The sequence below is a fragment of the Ovis aries genome, chromosome 23 (genome assembly GCF_016772045.2).
Source record: "Ovis aries strain OAR_USU_Benz2616 breed Rambouillet chromosome 23, ARS-UI_Ramb_v3.0, whole genome shotgun sequence".
NCBI classification, from domain to species: Eukaryota; Metazoa; Chordata; class Mammalia; order Artiodactyla; family Bovidae; genus Ovis; species Ovis aries.
The window spans coordinates 35,523,863-35,543,563 of record NC_056076.1 but is presented as its reverse complement, the minus strand read 5'-3'; the positions used below and the strand labels follow the sequence as shown (position 1 = coordinate 35,543,563).

The following is a 19,701-nucleotide window of genomic DNA, read 5'->3' as shown; positions in this document are numbered from 1 at the left end:
TTGCTTGGTTTTGGTATCTTGGTCATTCTAGCCTCATAAAATCCACTGCGGAATGTTCCTTTCGTTTATATTTTCTAGAAGAAAGTACAGAATCGGTGTTAAGTCTTCTTAAAACACTTGGTAGCTTCGTCTAGTAAAACCATCTGGTCCTGAAGATTACCTTTGGAGGAGCTTTTAAATTATGAGTTCACTTTAATAGTTATATAGGGATATTCATATAATGTATTTCACATTGAGTGAGTTGTGGTAGCCTGTATTTTTGGAGGAATTTGTCCATTTCACCTAAATCTCACACTTCAGTGTTTAGAACTGTATTATTTCCTTAAGAATTTTTTAAATATAGGCATAAGAGTCTGTAGGAATATGCCCTGCCTTATTCCTGATACAGATCATTTGTGTCTTATCTTTGCTTTGACAATCTTGCTAGAGATTTGTGAACTTTTTGACCTTTCCAAACAGCTGGGTTTTTTATCATTGATTTTGTTTTCCTGTTTCCAATTCCACTGATTTCTGCTCCTTATTTTTCCTTCCTTCTCTTTGCTTTCAGTTTATTTTGCTCTTCTATTTCTAGGTTCCTGAGATAGGAGCTTAGATGACTCATTTGAGTCAGTTCATCTTTTCTTTTCTTCCTTAATATTTTATTGAAGTATGGTTGACTTACAATGTTTCAGGTGCACAGCAAGATGATTCAGTTATACATGTACACGTATATTATTTTTGAAGTTACTTTCCATTATAGGTTATTACAAGATATTGACTATAGTTCCCTTGGCTACAGTCATCTTTTCTAATGTAAATGTTTCAATGCACACATTTCTCTTAGAGCACTATGTTAGCTGCATCCCACAAATTTTGATGTTTATCTTTATTTTCATTGCTGAAATATTTTTAAAAGGAGGCAGACCCATAATTTTATGAGATATAATTAACATATTTTTTCATTTCCTTTGAGACTCTCTTCGTTCACCTATGCATTATTTAAAACTGTTTTGTTTAATTTCCATGTGTTCGTAGAGCTGTCTGATACTTTTCTGTTATTCATTCTAGCTTGGTAACATTTTGGTCAGAGAACACACAGTTTATGACTTTAATTCTTTGAAATCTGTAGTTTGCTTGGTATGTGGTCTATCTTGGTACATATTTCTTGAGTGCTTGAAAAGAATGTGTCCTTTGCTATTGTTAGGCGGAGGGGTCTACAAATGTTGAATAGATCCCATTGGCTGATGGTGTGGCTGAGTTTGATACATTTGCTGATTCTCTGTCTAGAGGGTGGTATTTAAAAGTCTTCAACAGTATCACAGATTTGTCTTTTCAGTTTTATCAGCTTTTGCTTCACATATTTGGTAGCTCTTCTGTTTGGTGAATACAAATTTAGGAATGCCATATCTTCTCAGAGGATTGACATTTTTGTCATTCTACAATGTCCCTCCACCAGTGATAATTTTATTTGCCCTGAAGTCTACTTTACCTGATTTCAACACTGCCACCGCTGCCTTCTTTTTGCTAATGCTTACATGATGTATTTTTCCATCTTCTTACCTTAAAGCTGTCTATATTGTTACATTTGAACAGTTTCTGATAGATAGCATATGGGTAGGTAATTTTTAAAAATTTACTCTGACAATCTGTTTTAACTGCTGCTGATTTTAATTTACATTTAATATAATTACTGATATATTAAAGGCTCCCATTTTGTTTCTATTGTGTTCTGTTTTTCTGTTGTCTTTCTGTAGGTTACTTGAAAATTTTTTTAGAACTCCACTTGCTTTATCTAGTGTTTTTAAGCGTATCTCTCTATAATTCTCAGTGGCTGCTCTAAGTATTACATTATATTACTCGCATTGGCTTATGACCAGTTTGATTAAAGTGTAACGTTATCTCTGCTGATACCTATTTATAATTGTCTAAAAATTTCTTCTACACATATGGAGAAACACATTGGACAACACTGTAATTTCCACTTCAACTGTCAGATGTAATATAAAACACTGAAGAGGAGAAGGAGCACGCAGTGTGTTTACCCATAGTTTCACTCTCCGTTGTTTCTTCTTTCCCGGTATTTCAAGACTTCTTAATCACTTCCTTTCTATTTAGAGAATTTCCTTTAGCAATTATTTTAGGGATGGTGTGCCGGTGACAATTTCTCTTGGTTTTCCTTCATCTGAGAACACTGTGGTTCTCATCTAGGATGTTTTCACTGGACGCAGAATTCTCAGTCAACAGCTCTTTTCTTCTTCAGCCCTCAAAAAAAGCAGTACCATTTCCTCTGTTCTCCATGGTTTCTGTTAAGAAATCTGTCATTTGCATTGTTCTTCCCCGTTAGGGAAATGTCATTTGCTGCATTTAAGATTTCTTCTTTGATGTTAGTTTTCATAAATCTATTGTCTGTCTTGGTGTGGATATCTTTGGGTTTATCCTTTTTGTGGTACACTCAGTTTCTTGTAGGCATGTATCTTTTGTTTACAGGTTCACATCTTTCTCCACAATTGCGGAATTTTCAGCCATCATTGCTTCCTGCCCTCTTCACTCCTCTTTTTCAGCAATTCCAAAAACACAATATAAGAACCTTTCTGCTATAGCCCCAGCAGTCACTGAGGCTCTGTCACTTTTTCTGTTATTCAGAGTAGGTAATTTCTATCCATCTTCAAGTTCCCAGACTCTTTTCCTTGTATCCTTCACTGTGCTGCTGAGCCCATCCCCTGAGATTTTTATGTCAGGTATTTTTAACTTTTGGTTGGTTCTACATCTTTTACGTCTTTGTTAAGACTTTCTAGTTTATAGTTTTCATCTGTTTCAGGTATATTTGTAGTTGCTCATTGAAACATGATGATTCTTTCAAATCTGTGTCAGGTAATTTAAACATCTGTGTTATCTCACTGTTGGCATCTGTTTATTGTCTTTTCTCATTCCAGTTGAGAAATTCCAAGTTCTGGCTATTATGACTGATTTTCTAATGAAATCTGGACATTCTGGGTATTATCTTACAATATGGGAAATTTTTTAAGGTTTTCTGTTTCAGCAGGCCTCTCTGGTCACTGTTCTGGTGGGATGATGGAAGTGCTGCCTCATTTCTCTCAAATGGAGGTAGAAATCTAGGTTCTTCCACTTGGTCTTCAGTGACACACGGGTTTGGAGGGGGAGTGGATACTCTTCACCACTGGTGGAAAGGGGAGTTCTGGCACCCCACTAGGCTTCCTCGGATGATACCATGAAGGGGTACCTGGTCACTGCTGCCTACATGACCCCCACAGACACTGCAATGTGGGGGCGGGCACTCATTTGTTCAGTGTCCAAAGTGTTAACTCTCTACAAGGCCTCTTCTGACACCAACACAACAGGGAGCAGGAAGGGGGCCTTGCTAACTGCCACAAGTGGAAGATGAGATTCCCACATGGTCTCCAATAACACTGTCTTTGTTGGGGGGGGGGGTGGTGGAGGGAGGGCGGGGGGGGGGGGGGGGGGGGGGGGGGTTGGGCAGGAAGGCTCATCACTGCCCAGCAGAGATGCAAGTCCCTCCAATGGACCTTCCTGGTCATAAGGCTGGAAGTCTGAGCTCCCAAATCTGTTTCTGCTGGTGGGGATGGGGTTACATTTTCTATGTTGTGTTTGGTGAACAGGGCAGTGACTGTAAGTTTTCTGATTTGCTAGCCTGCCGCTTTCCTGGTCCTCTACTTAGAGAGTGGCGTTTTTCACCTGTGCTTCTTGGTGTTCCCAGACTGCTGGCTTATCCAGTACCCAGCATGGAATACACACTGCAAGCAAACAAAAACCCAAAAAACCCAGAGTACTTATTACTGTATCATTTCTGGAGGTTCAAGTATTCTAGCTGGTCTGTCTTCCCTCCACCTTTCACAAACTTTTTAATTTTTTTTTTGTTTAATGCCCAGGGTTTTTAAGCTGTATTTAGTGGGAGAAATAGGGGAAAGGACTTTCACTCCATCTTTATAGAAGCAGGACAATTTTAATTTTATAATTAATATTTCCCTCTTTACCTTGAATTTAGAAAGCCGAGTAACTTAAACCTAGCATATTTGTTTTTTATCTGTGTTCTAGAAATGAAACAAAAAGTGGGGATATACAAAAAGGATTTCTTAAACATTCAATGTCAAATACTACAGTGCCAGGCCAAGTCCACAATGACTAACGGCAACTTGGTAAATATTACATAAATCTGTCCAGACTGTGTTTATTTGAGGCTATCAATATGGGGGGAAAGAAAACAAAAAGCCCACCACCACTGACATATGCTGTTCTTTAGGAGAAAATTAAGACAGCACAAAAATCATCAGAAAGATTAAATCTAAAAAAGGACAAAGGATGTAAACAGTGAGAGGAAGGACTTTGGAAAGATATTTACAAGGTAACCAAAAGGAATAAAAATGTGCTACATACTTACAAAAGAACATCTGAATCATAAAATGTTCATGCAGTATTTCCCTGATAGTAACAAGTTCTTGCTAAGTGACGATAGAAAAAAATGATTCCAAGATTCGTATAATTCCCATTTGACCATATGAAATATGTTAATGTAAGTCCTTTTGAAGCTGTATTCTTCCTTCCTTCCTATTTGTCTCTTTCTGCTACAGTTATAGACTCAACTTCTCACCTCCTGCTCCTTTCTCTCTTCAACTATTAAGAACCACTAAACTGAAATTCACGTACTAAAATTTGAGCATGGTTCTAGAATAAAACCACACAAAAGGAACTAAAGCCTAATCTAATTTCACATGAACTTTTAGCTCCAAAGTGAGGCTTTCATCATGATTCTTTGGTCCTGTTCTATACTGCAACCTATCAAGTTCAGATGTAACATTCTCAAAAAACAAAACAATCTGAAAGAGGGAAAAACTCTAAAAAAGGACATCTTCTGATGAGAAAACAAAAAGTACCTCTTCATCCAATTCTTTCATTATCTTGTCTAGTTTTATGTTTGACGTTCTGTAAAAGTAAAAGCAATAAAGATTAGAAATACATTTACTTTTTACTGCCTGGGGTGAAACACCACATTCCTTACTTTTCCATTTAGCTAAGATTTCTTAACCTTTTTTGTGTGTATGCTGTGGACCCTTCTGAAGTCAAGTCTGATGAAGCATTTTCACAAAAATATTTTTAAAGCATAAAATACACAGGATTAAAAGGAAATGTGAAATACAGTCATGAACTTTAAAAAACAGTGTGATTCACTAATATACATGTTTTATTAATATATTAAATGACATAATCTAGCAGTAGTAATTTTAAAGTAGTAATAAGCATAAATGGAATTTAGAGATAATATTTGCATTCTAGGAAAATATTTGTGTGATTTCTACTGGTAATAAAAAAAAATTCACAGCTACTGCTAATACTTGTAGATTACTATGTTCATAATCAAAGAAAATGCTGAATTTCAGTTAAAGGTTACAGAATAGATTCACTATTCTCCCCCAAGTTTAAGGACCTTAAATTCCATGCATGGATGCTTTAGGAGAGGTTCAAGGATTCTAGGTTAAGGAGCCCTGAATTCCTCAGGCAATACTTGCTACTAAACAAAGATCAATCATTTAAACTTTAATGCAGGATTTTAAAAGGTGGCATATATAAATTAAACTTGGTAACTTGGGCAAAAATTTGAGATAAACTGAAAGGGTATCACCTCCATCACAATTCATATTTTGGACTCTAAACACATTTCTGCGCTTCAAATCTGTAGACGCAATGCTTCACTTGGATGTCTCACCAAATACTTCATTCAGCACGTCCAAAGCTACACTTATTCCCTCTGCCCCACACCCCTGGCACAGTACCAATCTGCTGTTTCTCTGTGATCCCCAAACAAGGACCCCACCTGGGAATTCTCCCTGAATCATCTTCCTCCCTCATTCTCACTTAGTGAATAAATATCAAGTGCTGCCTTATTAACCAGAGAGTTCTTTTTAAAAAGCGAATTTGATCTTTTGTTTTCCTTTAAGTTTAATAAAGTTATTGCTTTAGACAGATCAAATCCTAAAAGAAATCAGTCCTGAATATTCATTGGAAGGACTGATGTAAAGCTGAAATTCCAATATTTTGGCCACCTGATGTGAAGACTCATTGGGAAAGACCTTGATGCTAGGAAAGACCGAAGGCAGGAGGAGAAGGGGACAACAGAAGATGAGATGGCTGGATGGCATCATCGACTCGCTAGACATGAATTTGAGCAAGCTCCAGGCGTTGGTGATGGACAGAGCAGCCTGGTGTGCTGCAGTCCATGGGGTCACTGCAACACAACTGAGCGACTGAACTGTACTGAATGCCTTTCAATCACCCTTAGGATAAATTCCAACTTTCTTATCTTTTCAAAAACAGAGTCTTCCAAGATTTAGACTCTCTTAACCTACCCAATAGACTGAGGAGCCTGGTAGGCTGCAGTCCATGGGGTCGCTAAGAGTCGGACATGACTGAGCGACTTCACTTTTACTTTTCACTTTCATGTACTGGAGAAGGAAATAGCAACCCGCTCCAGTGTTCTTGCCTAGAGAATCCCAGGGACGGGGGAGCCTGGTGGGCTGCCGTCTACAGGGTCGCACAAAGTCAGACACGACTGATGTGACTTAGCAGCAGCAGCAGCAACCTACCCAAACGGATTTGAGGTCACCACCTCCCTCCCCATCACACATGCGCTCATTTTCGTGTAATTACTGGCCACTTTGGCCATTCTTAATTTCTTCATTAAATTGATCCCTACTACCATCACTATCACTAATCTGTCATTTGCCTTCTAGCTTTAATTATACAAATTGTTCACCATTTATATAACCAATATTAATCCATTTCCTTCTCCTTATTTCTATGTTTTACACCCAGAAATTCCTTACAAATCCCGTGTTCAGGATTATATTAAAGTGCTTTTCTAAAAAAAAAGCCTGTATTAAATGCTTCACCATTTAATGTATAGGCAGCAAGCAGTTTACTAGTTTCTTCTCCGCTAGTCACAAAATTGCCAGTCTTACCAATTCCATTTTTTTAATACTTCATCTCCATATTACCCACTTTAATTTATTCAATACTAACCACTAACAGTAACTATAAAATGTTAAAGTTTGTAATAAGTAACTCAGCATTATGCTAGGCTACTTTTCTTGATCACTTTACATTTTAATAAATATATTGGCTCATTAAATTTAGACTCACAGGACAAAAAAATTCTGAAAAAATACTGTTCTAAAGAAGCAAAGTAGAAATTAAGAGTGTTTGCATCAAAAATTTAGTAAATTTTTTAAATTTAGTGAATTTTAATCTTCAACAACTTTTACATTTTAGAAAGTATCTTATCTAATGTAAACTAATTTTCCCTGTCAGCTAATTAAAATGGGAGAGAAAATGAGTAAATCAGTGAATCAGTATTAAGTGAATAGTCTGCACTGTATGTATATCAGTGGCAATCTTTACATCCCTGCCTTACTTCCATCCACTTTTAGGGATTTAGAGTGCAAATAGGCATTTGCTATGCAACTTTTAATGGGAAAAATGTAAAGCATATTCTCACCTGCACTTCTGCTCCATTTCATCTTTTAATTGCATTTCATTATGTAACTGTTCTTCCAGCTTATAAATTGTTTTCTGCAAATTTTCCTGCTGTAATTAAAAATAACAAAAACTCACTTTAATAAGAATATTCAGAGAATTTCAAAATAGCAAGTTTATATTACCATTTTGTTTATAGCTGTTCACAAGGAAAGTATCTGATCCAATCTTACCTTTTTCCCTTTTGTCTGAAATTTTTATTAACTCAAGCATTTCCTTCTAACACTAATACGTCAGGCGCTGTGGCTGGCACTAGCAATATAAAAATTCAAAAGATTTGGTCCCAGTTCTCATAAAGCTAATAGTTAAATAGTGGGACACAGGGAATAGGAGGGGGAAAAGAACCTATAATAACTCAAAGACACATACACAAAATATTATGATGTGGTAGATATAAATAAAATTACACATAAGGTGTATTGCACAAGCAGAGGACAGACCTCATCTGCCAGGAAGATGGAATGTTTAAGATGAGACGTGTGAGAAGTATTTACCAAGCAGAGGAAGTGAAAGAATGAATGCATTTTGGCCAAAATGAATGAGTCCGAAAGTAGAGAGGCAAAGAAAATATGATCGGATAATGGGGAGAAATCACATCCAGAGGACAGAACGTACAGGGAGACTGAGTCACATAACAGCTGAAAAGGCAAGTGGGACTATTTCCTTGTATGCAGAAAAGGAGTTGGGCACTTTAACATGTAAACACTTTAAAAGGGAAAATGACAGAGTGTTGGCATTTTAGAAATATCACTTCAGTAAAAAAGAAGGTGAATACATTAGATAGCAGAGAAATTCTAGACAAAGAAAAATCAATTAATAGACAGTCCAGGCAAAAAAGAATACACAGGTCTAATGTAAGGAAGAAGCTGTAGAAATTGAAGAGAAAATGAATTACTACATCAATCAGAAGGCAGAATTTATGATCTAGCAACCAATTAGAAATAAGAACAGAATAGCATTATAAAAGATGTATGACAAAAAGAATTACTGGGGAGAGGATGGAGAGAGAGAAAGGCTGAGCTCAGCTTTGGCCTAGGTTGAGGTGTCTGAAAGTTGTGCAGGAAGAGAAGTCCATTCAGAGAGAAAGAAAGGATTCAGGTCTAAAGCTCAGAGAAACAAGCTGGTCACACATGAGATTAATTATAGAAAATAGGCAGAGAGCCAATGTCAGAAGTACTTTGAGAAACATTTAATTAAGGGGAGGGGGAAGCAGAAGGAGAGCCTGCAAAGAGGACTGAAAATAAAATCCAGAGGCAGAAAGAGAAAAGGCAAGAAATAATGAGAATATGAGAGTTCTTAGAGTTCTGAGGACAGAGTGCTCAATGTCAAATGCAACAAAAAAGAAAAATAAGATATGAAATGAAAAATATTCATCATATTTGGCAACTGCAAAGCTGTTCTCTAGCATCTCTGCTAGACGGATTTCAGAGAAGAGTTGAAAATTAAATTGGTTGACTTTTATACTTTGTTCTGCTGCTGCTAAGTCGCTTCAGTTGTGTCCAACTCTGTGCGACCCCATAGACGGCAGCCCACCAGGCTCCTCCATCCGTGGGATTCTCCAGAGTGCTGGAGTGGGGTGCCATTGCTAGGTTAACAGAAATAGTAGGCACACAAGTGTTTTCTTCTTCCCCTCTGATCTTGAACAGAGCAAAAGATAAGAGCCACTGACAGAAATTTATGGCAATCACCGCTGAACGAGATCAACCCAAAGTAAACACGCTACCACTGAATTATTTAAGTCCTAATGTACCTCTATACTTACAGATAAGTAATACAGTGAGAGTGGAGTTATAACAGCTCCTTATTTTCACCTTCTCCAGATCAAATGTGCTTTAATTTTGAAGATTTCTGAGCCCTGGTTAGCTATATAACTTGGCAAATAGCTTTATTGGGATGAGAATTTAAAAGAGAAAAACCCATAATAGCTAACAGGTACCCACACAGTTCATTCCCTTTTTTCTCACTTCCCCTTCCCACCATATGCTCTCTCGAATGTAAATGGAAACATATGAAGGAGAAAGAGAACAATTTTATCAGCTTTTAAAAATGAATGCTGCCTATTCCTCGTCTCAATTAAAAATACAGCCTGCAGCACACAGAGTTCAAAGACTGGTTTAAGGACAGCCAGGTTTATTTAAGAAAATTTCCAGTTAACCCAAAAGGACCTTCTCAAACATAAGCAAGTAAAAATTTTTTAAATCCGCTCTCTTATGAACTACTCTCACAATGAAAAGAACTCATGTTTCTAATATTTACTTCCTATAGTAATTCACTTTTCAGGGTCAAATGAGATGATGCTCGCTGTACTAGTTACTCTCCACTGGCCACCTCTCCCTTTCAGGCTCGAAGATCCATCCTCTGCCTTCTTTGTCATGAAATTTACGGACTGCATTACGTGGGCTCTTCTCTCCCATGATTTTAAAGTTGGTTTCAGCCAACAGGTGCCACTAGCTGGAGATCAGCTGGGAGAAATGAAATTTCCACTCTCCTTCCTCTCCTCTTGCCTTATTGTGGCTTTGGCAGTGTTCTCTGTTCTATGCTCCTCTTTCATGATTCTCCACATTCTCTCTGAGCTGTGGGAACAAGATTTGGCTCTCCTCATCCTTCAGACTAGGGACGATGGCTTCCCACTGCTGTCAGTCAATGGCTGCTTTACACCCATTATTTACTGCTCCCTGTGATCCTGCTCATTACACCATTTACAGTCCCTTCATTAAACTCTCTTCACTTCATGAACAAACAAAATGTGGTACATAGATATAACAGAATATATTAAGCCTTAAAAAGAAATGAAATTCTGATACATCTACAATATGTTTGAGCCTTGAGGACATTAAGTAAGATAAGCCAACCACAAAAGGTCAAATATTGTATGATTTCACTAGAATACTCAAATTCATAGAGACTGAAAGTAAAGACAGCAGTTATCAGGGGCTGGAGGGAGAGTGGAATACAGACTTTAATGGGTAGAAAGTTTTAGTCTGGGATGAAGAAAAGGTTCTTGAGACGACAGTGGTGATGACTGCATAACAATGTGAGGGTGCTTAATGTCACTTTAAAATGGTGTTAATAAAATGGTAAATTTTGTGTTACATAAATTTTATCACACACAAAAACAACTCTCATTTAAACTTTCTGAATGTGCCATCTGTTTCCCTGTCAAGATTCTACCTGATGCAGTGATTTATCATAAATTCCTAATTCCAAAGATTAAAAAGACCACCTCTGAGGGGACTTCCCTGGTGGTCCAGTGGCTAAGACTCTGAGCTTCCAACACAGAGGTCCTGAGTTTGATCCCTGGTTGGTGAATTAGATTCCACGTGTTGCAACCAAGATCTGGTGCAGCTAAATAAATTTAAAAAAAAAAAAAAAAAAAAGACCACCTCTGTCAACCTGTGTAGCAACGTGTAGTTTATTAACTGCTTCCACATACAATATCCCATTTGATATTCAGGCAAAAAAATCAAACAGGAGAGGAGACAGTAGGTAAAAAAATGCTGTAAAAATTTAGGCTCGGGACTTCCCTGGTGGTCCAGTGGTTAAGATTCTGAGCTCCCAATGCAGAGGGCCCAGGTTTGATTCCTGGTCAGAGAACTAGATCCCAAGAGTTCACATGTTACAACTAAGACTTGGCATGGCCAAATTAAAAAAAAAAACTCAGGCTCACTAACTACACATTTGGAAACAATATATATATTAGTATCATGTATACAAAATACATTATCCACAAAACAGCTTTTAAAAAAATAACAATAAAAAAATACCTACCAAGCTTTTATCCACATTAGAGCTAGTTCTGTTATCGTTAGGATTTGCTGAAGATAAGTATCTGGGAAGAAAAAAAGTTTTTAAAAGAAAACAAAACAGTCTTTAATATCAAGTAGTAACCAGTAACAAATACTATATGCCTATTGTTTGAACTTACTCTGCTTTTAAAAATTGAGTGCAGGTTCTTAATTCTTTATTTTTACAAACATAACACAGAAATAACACGTATATTAAATAAAACCCACAGCTAGGTCTGAAGTGGTCTTTCCTGGTTGCTCAGTCAGTAAAGAGTCTGCCTGCAATGAGGGAGACCTGGGTTGAAACCCTGGATAAGGAAGATCCCCTGGAGAAGCAAATGGCAACCCACTCCAGTATTCTTGCCTGGAGAATCCAATGGACAAAGGAGCCTGGTGGGCTACATACAGTCCATGGGGGTCACAAAGAGTTGGACATGACTGAGCAACTTCACCTTCACTTTCATGAGACATGAATACAAGGAAAAATCACAGAACATAATCTAGAGTATGATAATGTAGTACAAATAGTGCATGTGTGTCTATAATGACTATTTAATTCAAGATTGCCTTTGTGTAGAAAAAGTAATCACTTTTGTGTAGAAAAAGTAATTAACTGCTGAACTCTACTACAGAAAATCTAAACACACTTAGGGGGGTTGTTTATATCAACATCTTGAATGTTTTAGAACACTCAAGACAGAATAATTGATAAAAATATAAAATTTTTAAAAGAGAAAAAAAAGAAAGAATGCTGGAACAAACACACCACTTTACAGGGTCTCTGTGCATTTCAACATAAAATAGTTCCAATATTACAGTCATAGAGTATTAGGGAGGGAAAAGAGATTAAAATACTGTCTTTTTCTAGGGGTCAAAACTCAAGTATTACCTACTTGTCTGATGATACAGAGAAAGTATTCTAGCATCAAAAGAACAAAATTATTGTCTTATAGTTGGATTACCGGAGAAATTTCATAACACAGGACTAAACTGAATTCCTGTTTTCTAAATTTGACCTGAATTAACCTCTTATTAAAAGTTTTGACTAAAATGACAAGATGTTTCACTTTAAAAGAAAGTGAGCTATAATAACCTCAAATTTAATCGTTACTCCAAGAAATTCAAATGTCTATTACCATTTGAATGGAGTATAATTTGACTAGAAGTACATATTCTAAAATAAACTGATCAAGCAGATTTGACATACCCAGTTGATGCTGCCACATAGTTCAGTTCGCTTTTATATACTGGTGTAGCATTTTATTTAGATTTCTGTTGTGTAGTATTCGCCAACCTACATTGTACAACTCATCCATTTCCTCACTAGGATATGAACATCTCAAGAGAAGACTCTGTATCTTATTAATCCTTATACCTGACGAAGAGTAGACTGTCAAATGTGTCTGTTGAATGAATGCCCAGCATATAAAAATAACATTCACTTGTATCTGAAGTCCACTAGAAAAGCTAAAACTAACACTGGCTCATACTAATGATAATAATAACTAACACCGAGTGCTTATGCCACGCAGAGCATTGCTCTGTTTTACTGTGTTTTGATTCATTTAACCCCTACAACAACCCTGAGACACAATTATTATCCCCATCATCCCTATTTTTGAGGAAATGAAGGTATAAAAAATCAAAGCTATTTGCCTAAGGTCACAAGGCTTATAACATAAAATATGGTGAATTCACTGAGAAGTTTTAGGGAGGAATCACTTAATTTTTTGAAGAATTGAAAACTATAGGCCTTTTGTAACATCAACATAGGATGATAATGCTAGAAGACTATATACTGTTTAAAAATGCCTTATAAAACCAGAACTCTTTGGATAACAGGATTAAGCAAAGTATCAATAGTAACAGAATCTCTTGAACTATTAATAGCTGTAATGTGAAGAAACATTAAGTTATTCAGCAAAGAATGTCTGAAAAACAATATCCTGAGCATGGATGAATTTGAAAGATACTAAATATGAAATCCTGGAAATATAATTAATTGGTGAATGTGACATATTAATATATATTTTTATACACCATTAAATCTACTTTAAATATTCTAAGGTAAATTTTAGATATCCCTAAGAAAATAATATGACTACAACAAAATCAGTGCCTACCCCCAAAACCAATGTGTAGCATACTTACCTACGATTGCTATAATATGTAAATCCTACAAAAGGTAGTTGATTGCCAACAAAAGCTTTAGGTATAGGGAATGTTTCTTCATCTCCTTTATCTTCTTCCAAGTCATCAAAGTTACTTGTGTCTATATCACTACTTAAATCAGGTACAACTGGTGCTACAGCTAAAAACAGAAACAAAATTAGTTCATTTCAAATTTAATATCAAGTGAAGCAATGATTTTGCACTAACGACTAATTATTTCCTACATATAAATAACTTGTGAACCACAAATTCTAAATGGGCTGAATTCTATTACAATAAGCTTTACTAGGATTATTAATTCTGTAAATCAATTATTTTAAAAAATAATTATGATAATTATCATATATACCTCAAGTTTAATTTGAGTGTTACAAGTCAAGTATCATTAAGGTTTGTTTTAAAATACACTGTAGTATAAGATGTGCAAAAGCAATTAGGACTATAGAAAAGACTGTTCAGAAACTACAGGGCAAAACAAATTGCACTTAAAGTTGGTTAGCAACAGTATTTCATTTGTTAATCTGCTCTACAGCAAACTAGAAATCAGCAAACTAGAAAGCATTTCTTAGCAGTCTTGGATATAGTTAATAATTTGTTACTGAAATATTTTTACTTATCTAGAATCTAGATAATCAGTATTCCCCTCCCCACCAGCTCAACAGCTCTATAAGAGCAAAGTTTTGTTTTTTTTTTTTCCAATTAACTGATTTATAATATTGCATTTCAGGTGTAAAGCTAAGTGATTCACTTATGTGTGTGTGTGTGTGTGTGTGTGTGTGTGTATTTTTATTTTTTCCCCATATTCTTTTCCATTATTGGTTATTATTACAATATACTGAATAGGGGCAAAGTATTTTGAATTATATTTTCAGATTCTTTTTCCATTATTGGTTATTATTACGATACACTGAATAGGAGCAAAGTATTTTGAATTATATTTTCAGACTACCAATAGTTATCTTCCTTGAATTAAGTGATTAGGGACAACTCAGGTAAGTCTTATAAAATGGCTGTTGGGAAAAGAGAACAGGGATACAAAACCTCAACAAACAATCTTCTTCAGAAGTTCTAAACTTGATGGGAAACAAGACCCACATACACTTAAAATAAAGCTGTATGTGACAATGCAAATCTTCACGACATAGAAAACATCATATGAAACTAGTACTGCCACTGTCTTCTTTTGGAGCTTAAATACGCTACAGAAAGTACATACAAAAATAAATATTTGGAAAAACATTTTCTAGTTTAAAGATATAGGAGTATAATAAAATATAACTGAAATATTATCATCAAAACATTCAATAATTATTTTGCATACAATCATTTCATGTTCCCTAAGAGAAAAAGATGAAGAAGAGCAAACAGAAGTAACTGACATTACAATCTTAATTTCACACATAATTTGAATTATTGCTCTACTAAATCATCTGGGTATTCCAGGCAAGAAGTAACTTTTGTTGTGCATCTCAGATACCATGACCTATCAGATAAATTTGGGAATGAAACAACACATTCAATCAAAAGAAGCTGCAGTTCTAACAGTGTAACAGGAAAAGAGCTTTCCCACCATTTTCTTTCCTTAATGGCCAAGAAAACTGCCCAACTAGACGATTCTAGCTTCCTGACATTAACTGCCTAATTTGTGGAAAGAGGAGGAAAAAAGGATTGTCATTCCTTATGTAGTACATCCTCTTAGCACAAATTTAACCTTAAAACAGTAGTTCTCAATCAGGGACAAGTTTGGGCCCTCAGGGATATTCAGTAATGTCTGAAGTTCCCAATTAGGGACAATTTTGGCCCCTCAGAGATATTCACCAATGTCTGAATGTCAGAAATGTCTGGGTGCATAATTTTTGTTGTCACAACTGGGGGAGGGATGTTGCTGACATCTGGTGGGTAGAGACCACATCCTTTCCAGCATTTGTTATCTGTAGACTTTTTTTGATGATGGCCATTCTGATCAGTGTGAGGTGAAAACATTGTATATTGACAAAAGGGTCAATTTATGAAGAAGATATAACAATGATAAACATATGTGCATACAACAACAATTCCAAAGATACACATATACACATATAAATGACATAAAGGAAACAGTTCTAAGAGTGTCTTCAATAACCCACTTTTAATAGTGAACAAAAAAATCCAAACAGAAGATAAATAAGAAAATGGAAGACTTGAATAATCCCGTAAACCAAACAGATACAAGAGAAAAATAAAGCATACACCAACACCAATAGCAGAATACACATTTTTCTCAGGTGCACATGGGACTTTTCCATGACAAACTGTATGTTAGTTCAAAATACAATAAATTTAAAGAGGCTGAAATTATACAAAGCATTTTCTCCAACCACAATGGAATGAAACAAGAAGTCAATAATAGAAGGAAAATTAGAAGATTCACAAATATGTGGAAATTAAACAGTATTCTCTTAAACCATGAGCTGAAGAAATGAAAAAGAAAGAAAGAAAGAAAATGCTTTGAGATGAATGAAAATGAAAACAACATACCAAAACTTATGGGATTCAGTGAAAGCAATACTTAGGGAAGCACTTTATTTTGTAAATGCCTATGTTATATCAAAAAAGCATCTCAAATCAACAACCCAGACTGACACTCTAAGAAACCAGAAAAAGAGTAAATCAAGCCCAAAGCTAGAGGAAGGAAAGAAAAAATACAGATCAAAATGCAAGTAAATAAAATATGTAACAAAAAATGAACCATGAAAATTAACAAATAATTGGTTCTTCAAAAAGATCAATCAAATTGGCAAATCTTTTACTTCAATAAGAAAAAAGAAGAAGAGACATGAATAACTAAAATCAGAAATTAAAGTGGGGACATAATTATCAAGCTTCTACAAATCAAAGGAATAAAATTAAAAAACTAATTCCAGAAACACAAACTATCAAAGCTTACTTGTAAAAGAAAATTTGAAAAGACCTATGGTAAGAGATTTAATCAACAACAAAAAAATGTCTCAACAAAAAGCCCAAGACAAGATGGTTTCACAACTGAATTCCATCAAACACATAAAGAAGAATTAATGCCAATCCTCACAGTTTTCCAGAGACAGAATAGGATAAAACATTTCCTAGTTCATCCCATGAAGCCAGAATTACTCTGACACCAAAGCCAACCAAGACGTCACAAGAAAAAAACACAAACCAATATCCCCCGATGCAAAAATCTTTAACAAAATACTAACAAATTGAATGTAGCCACATATTAAGAGGGTTATAAACTATGATCAAGTGGGATATATTCCAGGGTGGCTCACCACATGAAAGTTAATCAGTGTAATACATCACATTAATAGCATGAAGAAAAAAAACCCACATGATTATTTCAGATAACACAGAAATGGCGTTTTACAAAATCCAACATACCTTCATGATAAAAATATTCAGTCAACAAGGCATAGAAGGGAACTTCCTCAATATAATAAAGGGCACTATTGAAAACTCCACAGCCCATACCATATGTAACAGGGAAAGATTGAAAGCTTTTCCCCAATGATCAGGAACAAGACAAGGAAGGATGCTCAATCTCACTACTGCTGCTCAACAACATGCTGAAAGTCTAGTCAGAGCAAACAGGCAAGAAAAGAAAATAAAAGGAAGCCTAACTGCAAACACATTCAGTAATTGCTCTAAAAATTCCACTGTCTTTTTTTTCAGGAATGGAAAAACCCGTTCTAAAGTTCATATGGAATCTCAAGGGATGCCAAATACAGGCATACCTTACAAATATTGTGAGCTCCACTTCAGAGCAGAGCAATAAAGCAAACAGTGGAATAAGGTGAGTCATGTAACTTTTTTTTGGCTCCCCAGTGTGTATAGAAGTTATTTTAACGCTATAATGTAGTCTATTATGTGTGAGACAACAACATTATGTTTTTAAAACTGTTAAAATTAAAAACCTAATTTAAAATTATGGCCTTAACGAAAAAATATTTTACTGCTAAAAAATGCTAACCATCATCTGACCACACAGTGTTGCCACAGATCTTCAATTTATAAAAAACTGCAGCTATCTGTGAAGTGCAATAAAGCTAGGTATGTCCATAATCAAAACAATCTTTAAAAAGAAGAACAAAGTTGGAAGATTCAGACTTTCTGATTTCCAAAGCTACTACAAAGCTACCACAATCCAAACTGTGTAGTACTGGCATAAAGACAGGTATATAGATCAATGGAGTATAATAGAGTTCAGAGATTAAACCCTCACGTTATATGTTCAAATGCTTTTTGATAAGGATACCAACACTATTCAAGGAAGAAAGGACAGTCATTTCAACAAATGGTGCTGGGAAAACTGGATATCTATATGCAAAAGAATGAAGTTGGATGCTTATCTTACACTATATACCAAAATTAACTCAAAAGAATGGAAAGCAATGACTCTGACAGATATTTGTATACCAATGACCAGAGAAACATTACTCATCATAGCTAAAAGGATAAGCATTCTGAAGTATCAGTCAATAGAAGAATGGATTTTTTTAAAAAGTGGTATAAACACACAATGGAATATTATTCAGCCTTAAAATGGAATGAAATTCTGATGCAGGCTATAATATGGATGAATCCTGAAGACAAGCTAGTGAAATGTCAATCTCAAAAAGATAAAGAATGTATGAATTCACTTGTTTGAAGCAGCAAGAAAAGTCAAATTCATAAACCAGAACAGTGGCCACTGGGGTTTGGGATAAAGGGAGAATGGAGATTTAAGCTTTATTGTGTTACAGAGACTCAGTTTAGGGTGACAGAAAAGTTCTGAAAATGGATAGTGATGTGGTTACACAGCAACCTGAAAGTGGTTAATACTACTGAACTGTGTACTTAAAAATGGTTACAATGGTAAATTTTAAGATATTTATCCTTTATGAAAATAAAAGAGAGAATCTTTCTTAAAGTTTATTGTTTTTAAAAGAACCCAACATAATGCTGAGGCAGTCTAAACTTCTAAGACCCTAAAACTTGCTAGCTCCTGAATTTTTTATCCACAAAGCCTACATTGATTATCTTTTTCATGAAAATATAAAATCCTAAGAGAGGACACCAGACTTGATGGAAAAACAGAACCTAAAGTAGCACATATATGCATACAATTAATTGTGTTTGCTTTTAACTAAATTGAAAACTCGTCACGTTTTGACAGTTACCACAGTTTACCATAAGTGTCTCCAATCAAGTAAAAGGTGGATTAAGTAATGACAATATCTTATCTGAAATGAGATCATGAATGGCAAAGTTTTTCAAGTAACCACATGTTATATGTAAGACAGCATTATTAATAATGTGTTATTATATGTAATAACTGTTATAATTTTGTTTTCCCTAAAATTTAACTGCCAACAAGTGCCAATCCCCTGCATTTCTAATCTATATAATACTGAATAGTAGAAATCCTTAAATGGTACATGGTATTTCACAAGATCAAAGATGTTGGAGTCAAACAGACTGAGACTTGAGTCCTGACGTCATTTGCCAGCAGTGTGACCTGCAGAAAACCATTTAGGTCTTCTCATTTCTTCTTGTCTTTAATCTGTCATTTCTTCTATTCTATCCCAAATGAGTAGAAAAAGTAATTTTACAGTCTTAATACTTAGTGCCTCTAAATTAAGAGTGAGTAAGATCAGGAAGCTTGTGGAAATTCTGCCAAAAATCAAGCTGTTTTGTATTTGTACCCTGCTCCCACACGACCAAGGAACAGATGGTGAAGATTGCCGTTATAACTTGCAGACATGTTAAGTGGTAAAACTACCAAAAGAACTATTATTTGCAAAACAGCAAGTCTTGCCAAAGAAAATTAGAGAGGCAAAAGAAAATTAAAAAGAACTATAACTGTTATATAATTTTTAAAATCTTGGCAGGTCAGAGAGGTCAGTTCAGAATAGAAGTATTCTTGGTATTTTAGGGGTGGGAAGTAAAGAAGGGGTAGGAAGACAGAAAGGGAAGAAGAGAACAGTAAGTTCTACAGACTTCAATTTTTGTTTCTTTTTTTACAGTAAGCACAAAATAGGAGCTATTAGGATTAGGGAAAGCTCTCAAAATGCTCAGGTACATTAAATCTAAGTAGACTGTAGCAAACCATCGGTAAAAAAAAGATACAGAAATGATAATACTACCTATTTATAGAAATTCTTTAAACATGCAGTTCATTTGATTTAAATCAATGACACAATTC

At 35.3% G+C, this 19,701-nt stretch overlaps 1 protein-coding gene across 2 annotated transcripts in view; it reads right to left on the bottom strand.

Annotated features, from left to right (window-relative positions):
• Positions 1-19,701, bottom strand: part of ROCK1 (Rho associated coiled-coil containing protein kinase 1) — a 123,804-nt gene that overhangs the window by 36,460 nt on the left and 67,643 nt on the right. For both annotated transcript variants that reach the window (XM_004020488.5, XM_042239566.1), the window contains 4 exons: positions 13,482-13,641; positions 11,314-11,374; positions 7,508-7,596; positions 4,890-4,938 (listed from right to left, as the gene is read on the bottom strand). In XM_004020488.5, coding sequence (XP_004020537.1) covers positions 4,890-4,938; positions 7,508-7,596; positions 11,314-11,374; positions 13,482-13,641 — 359 coding nt within the window. The remainder of the gene's footprint in view (positions 1-4,889; positions 4,939-7,507; positions 7,597-11,313; positions 11,375-13,481; positions 13,642-19,701) is intronic.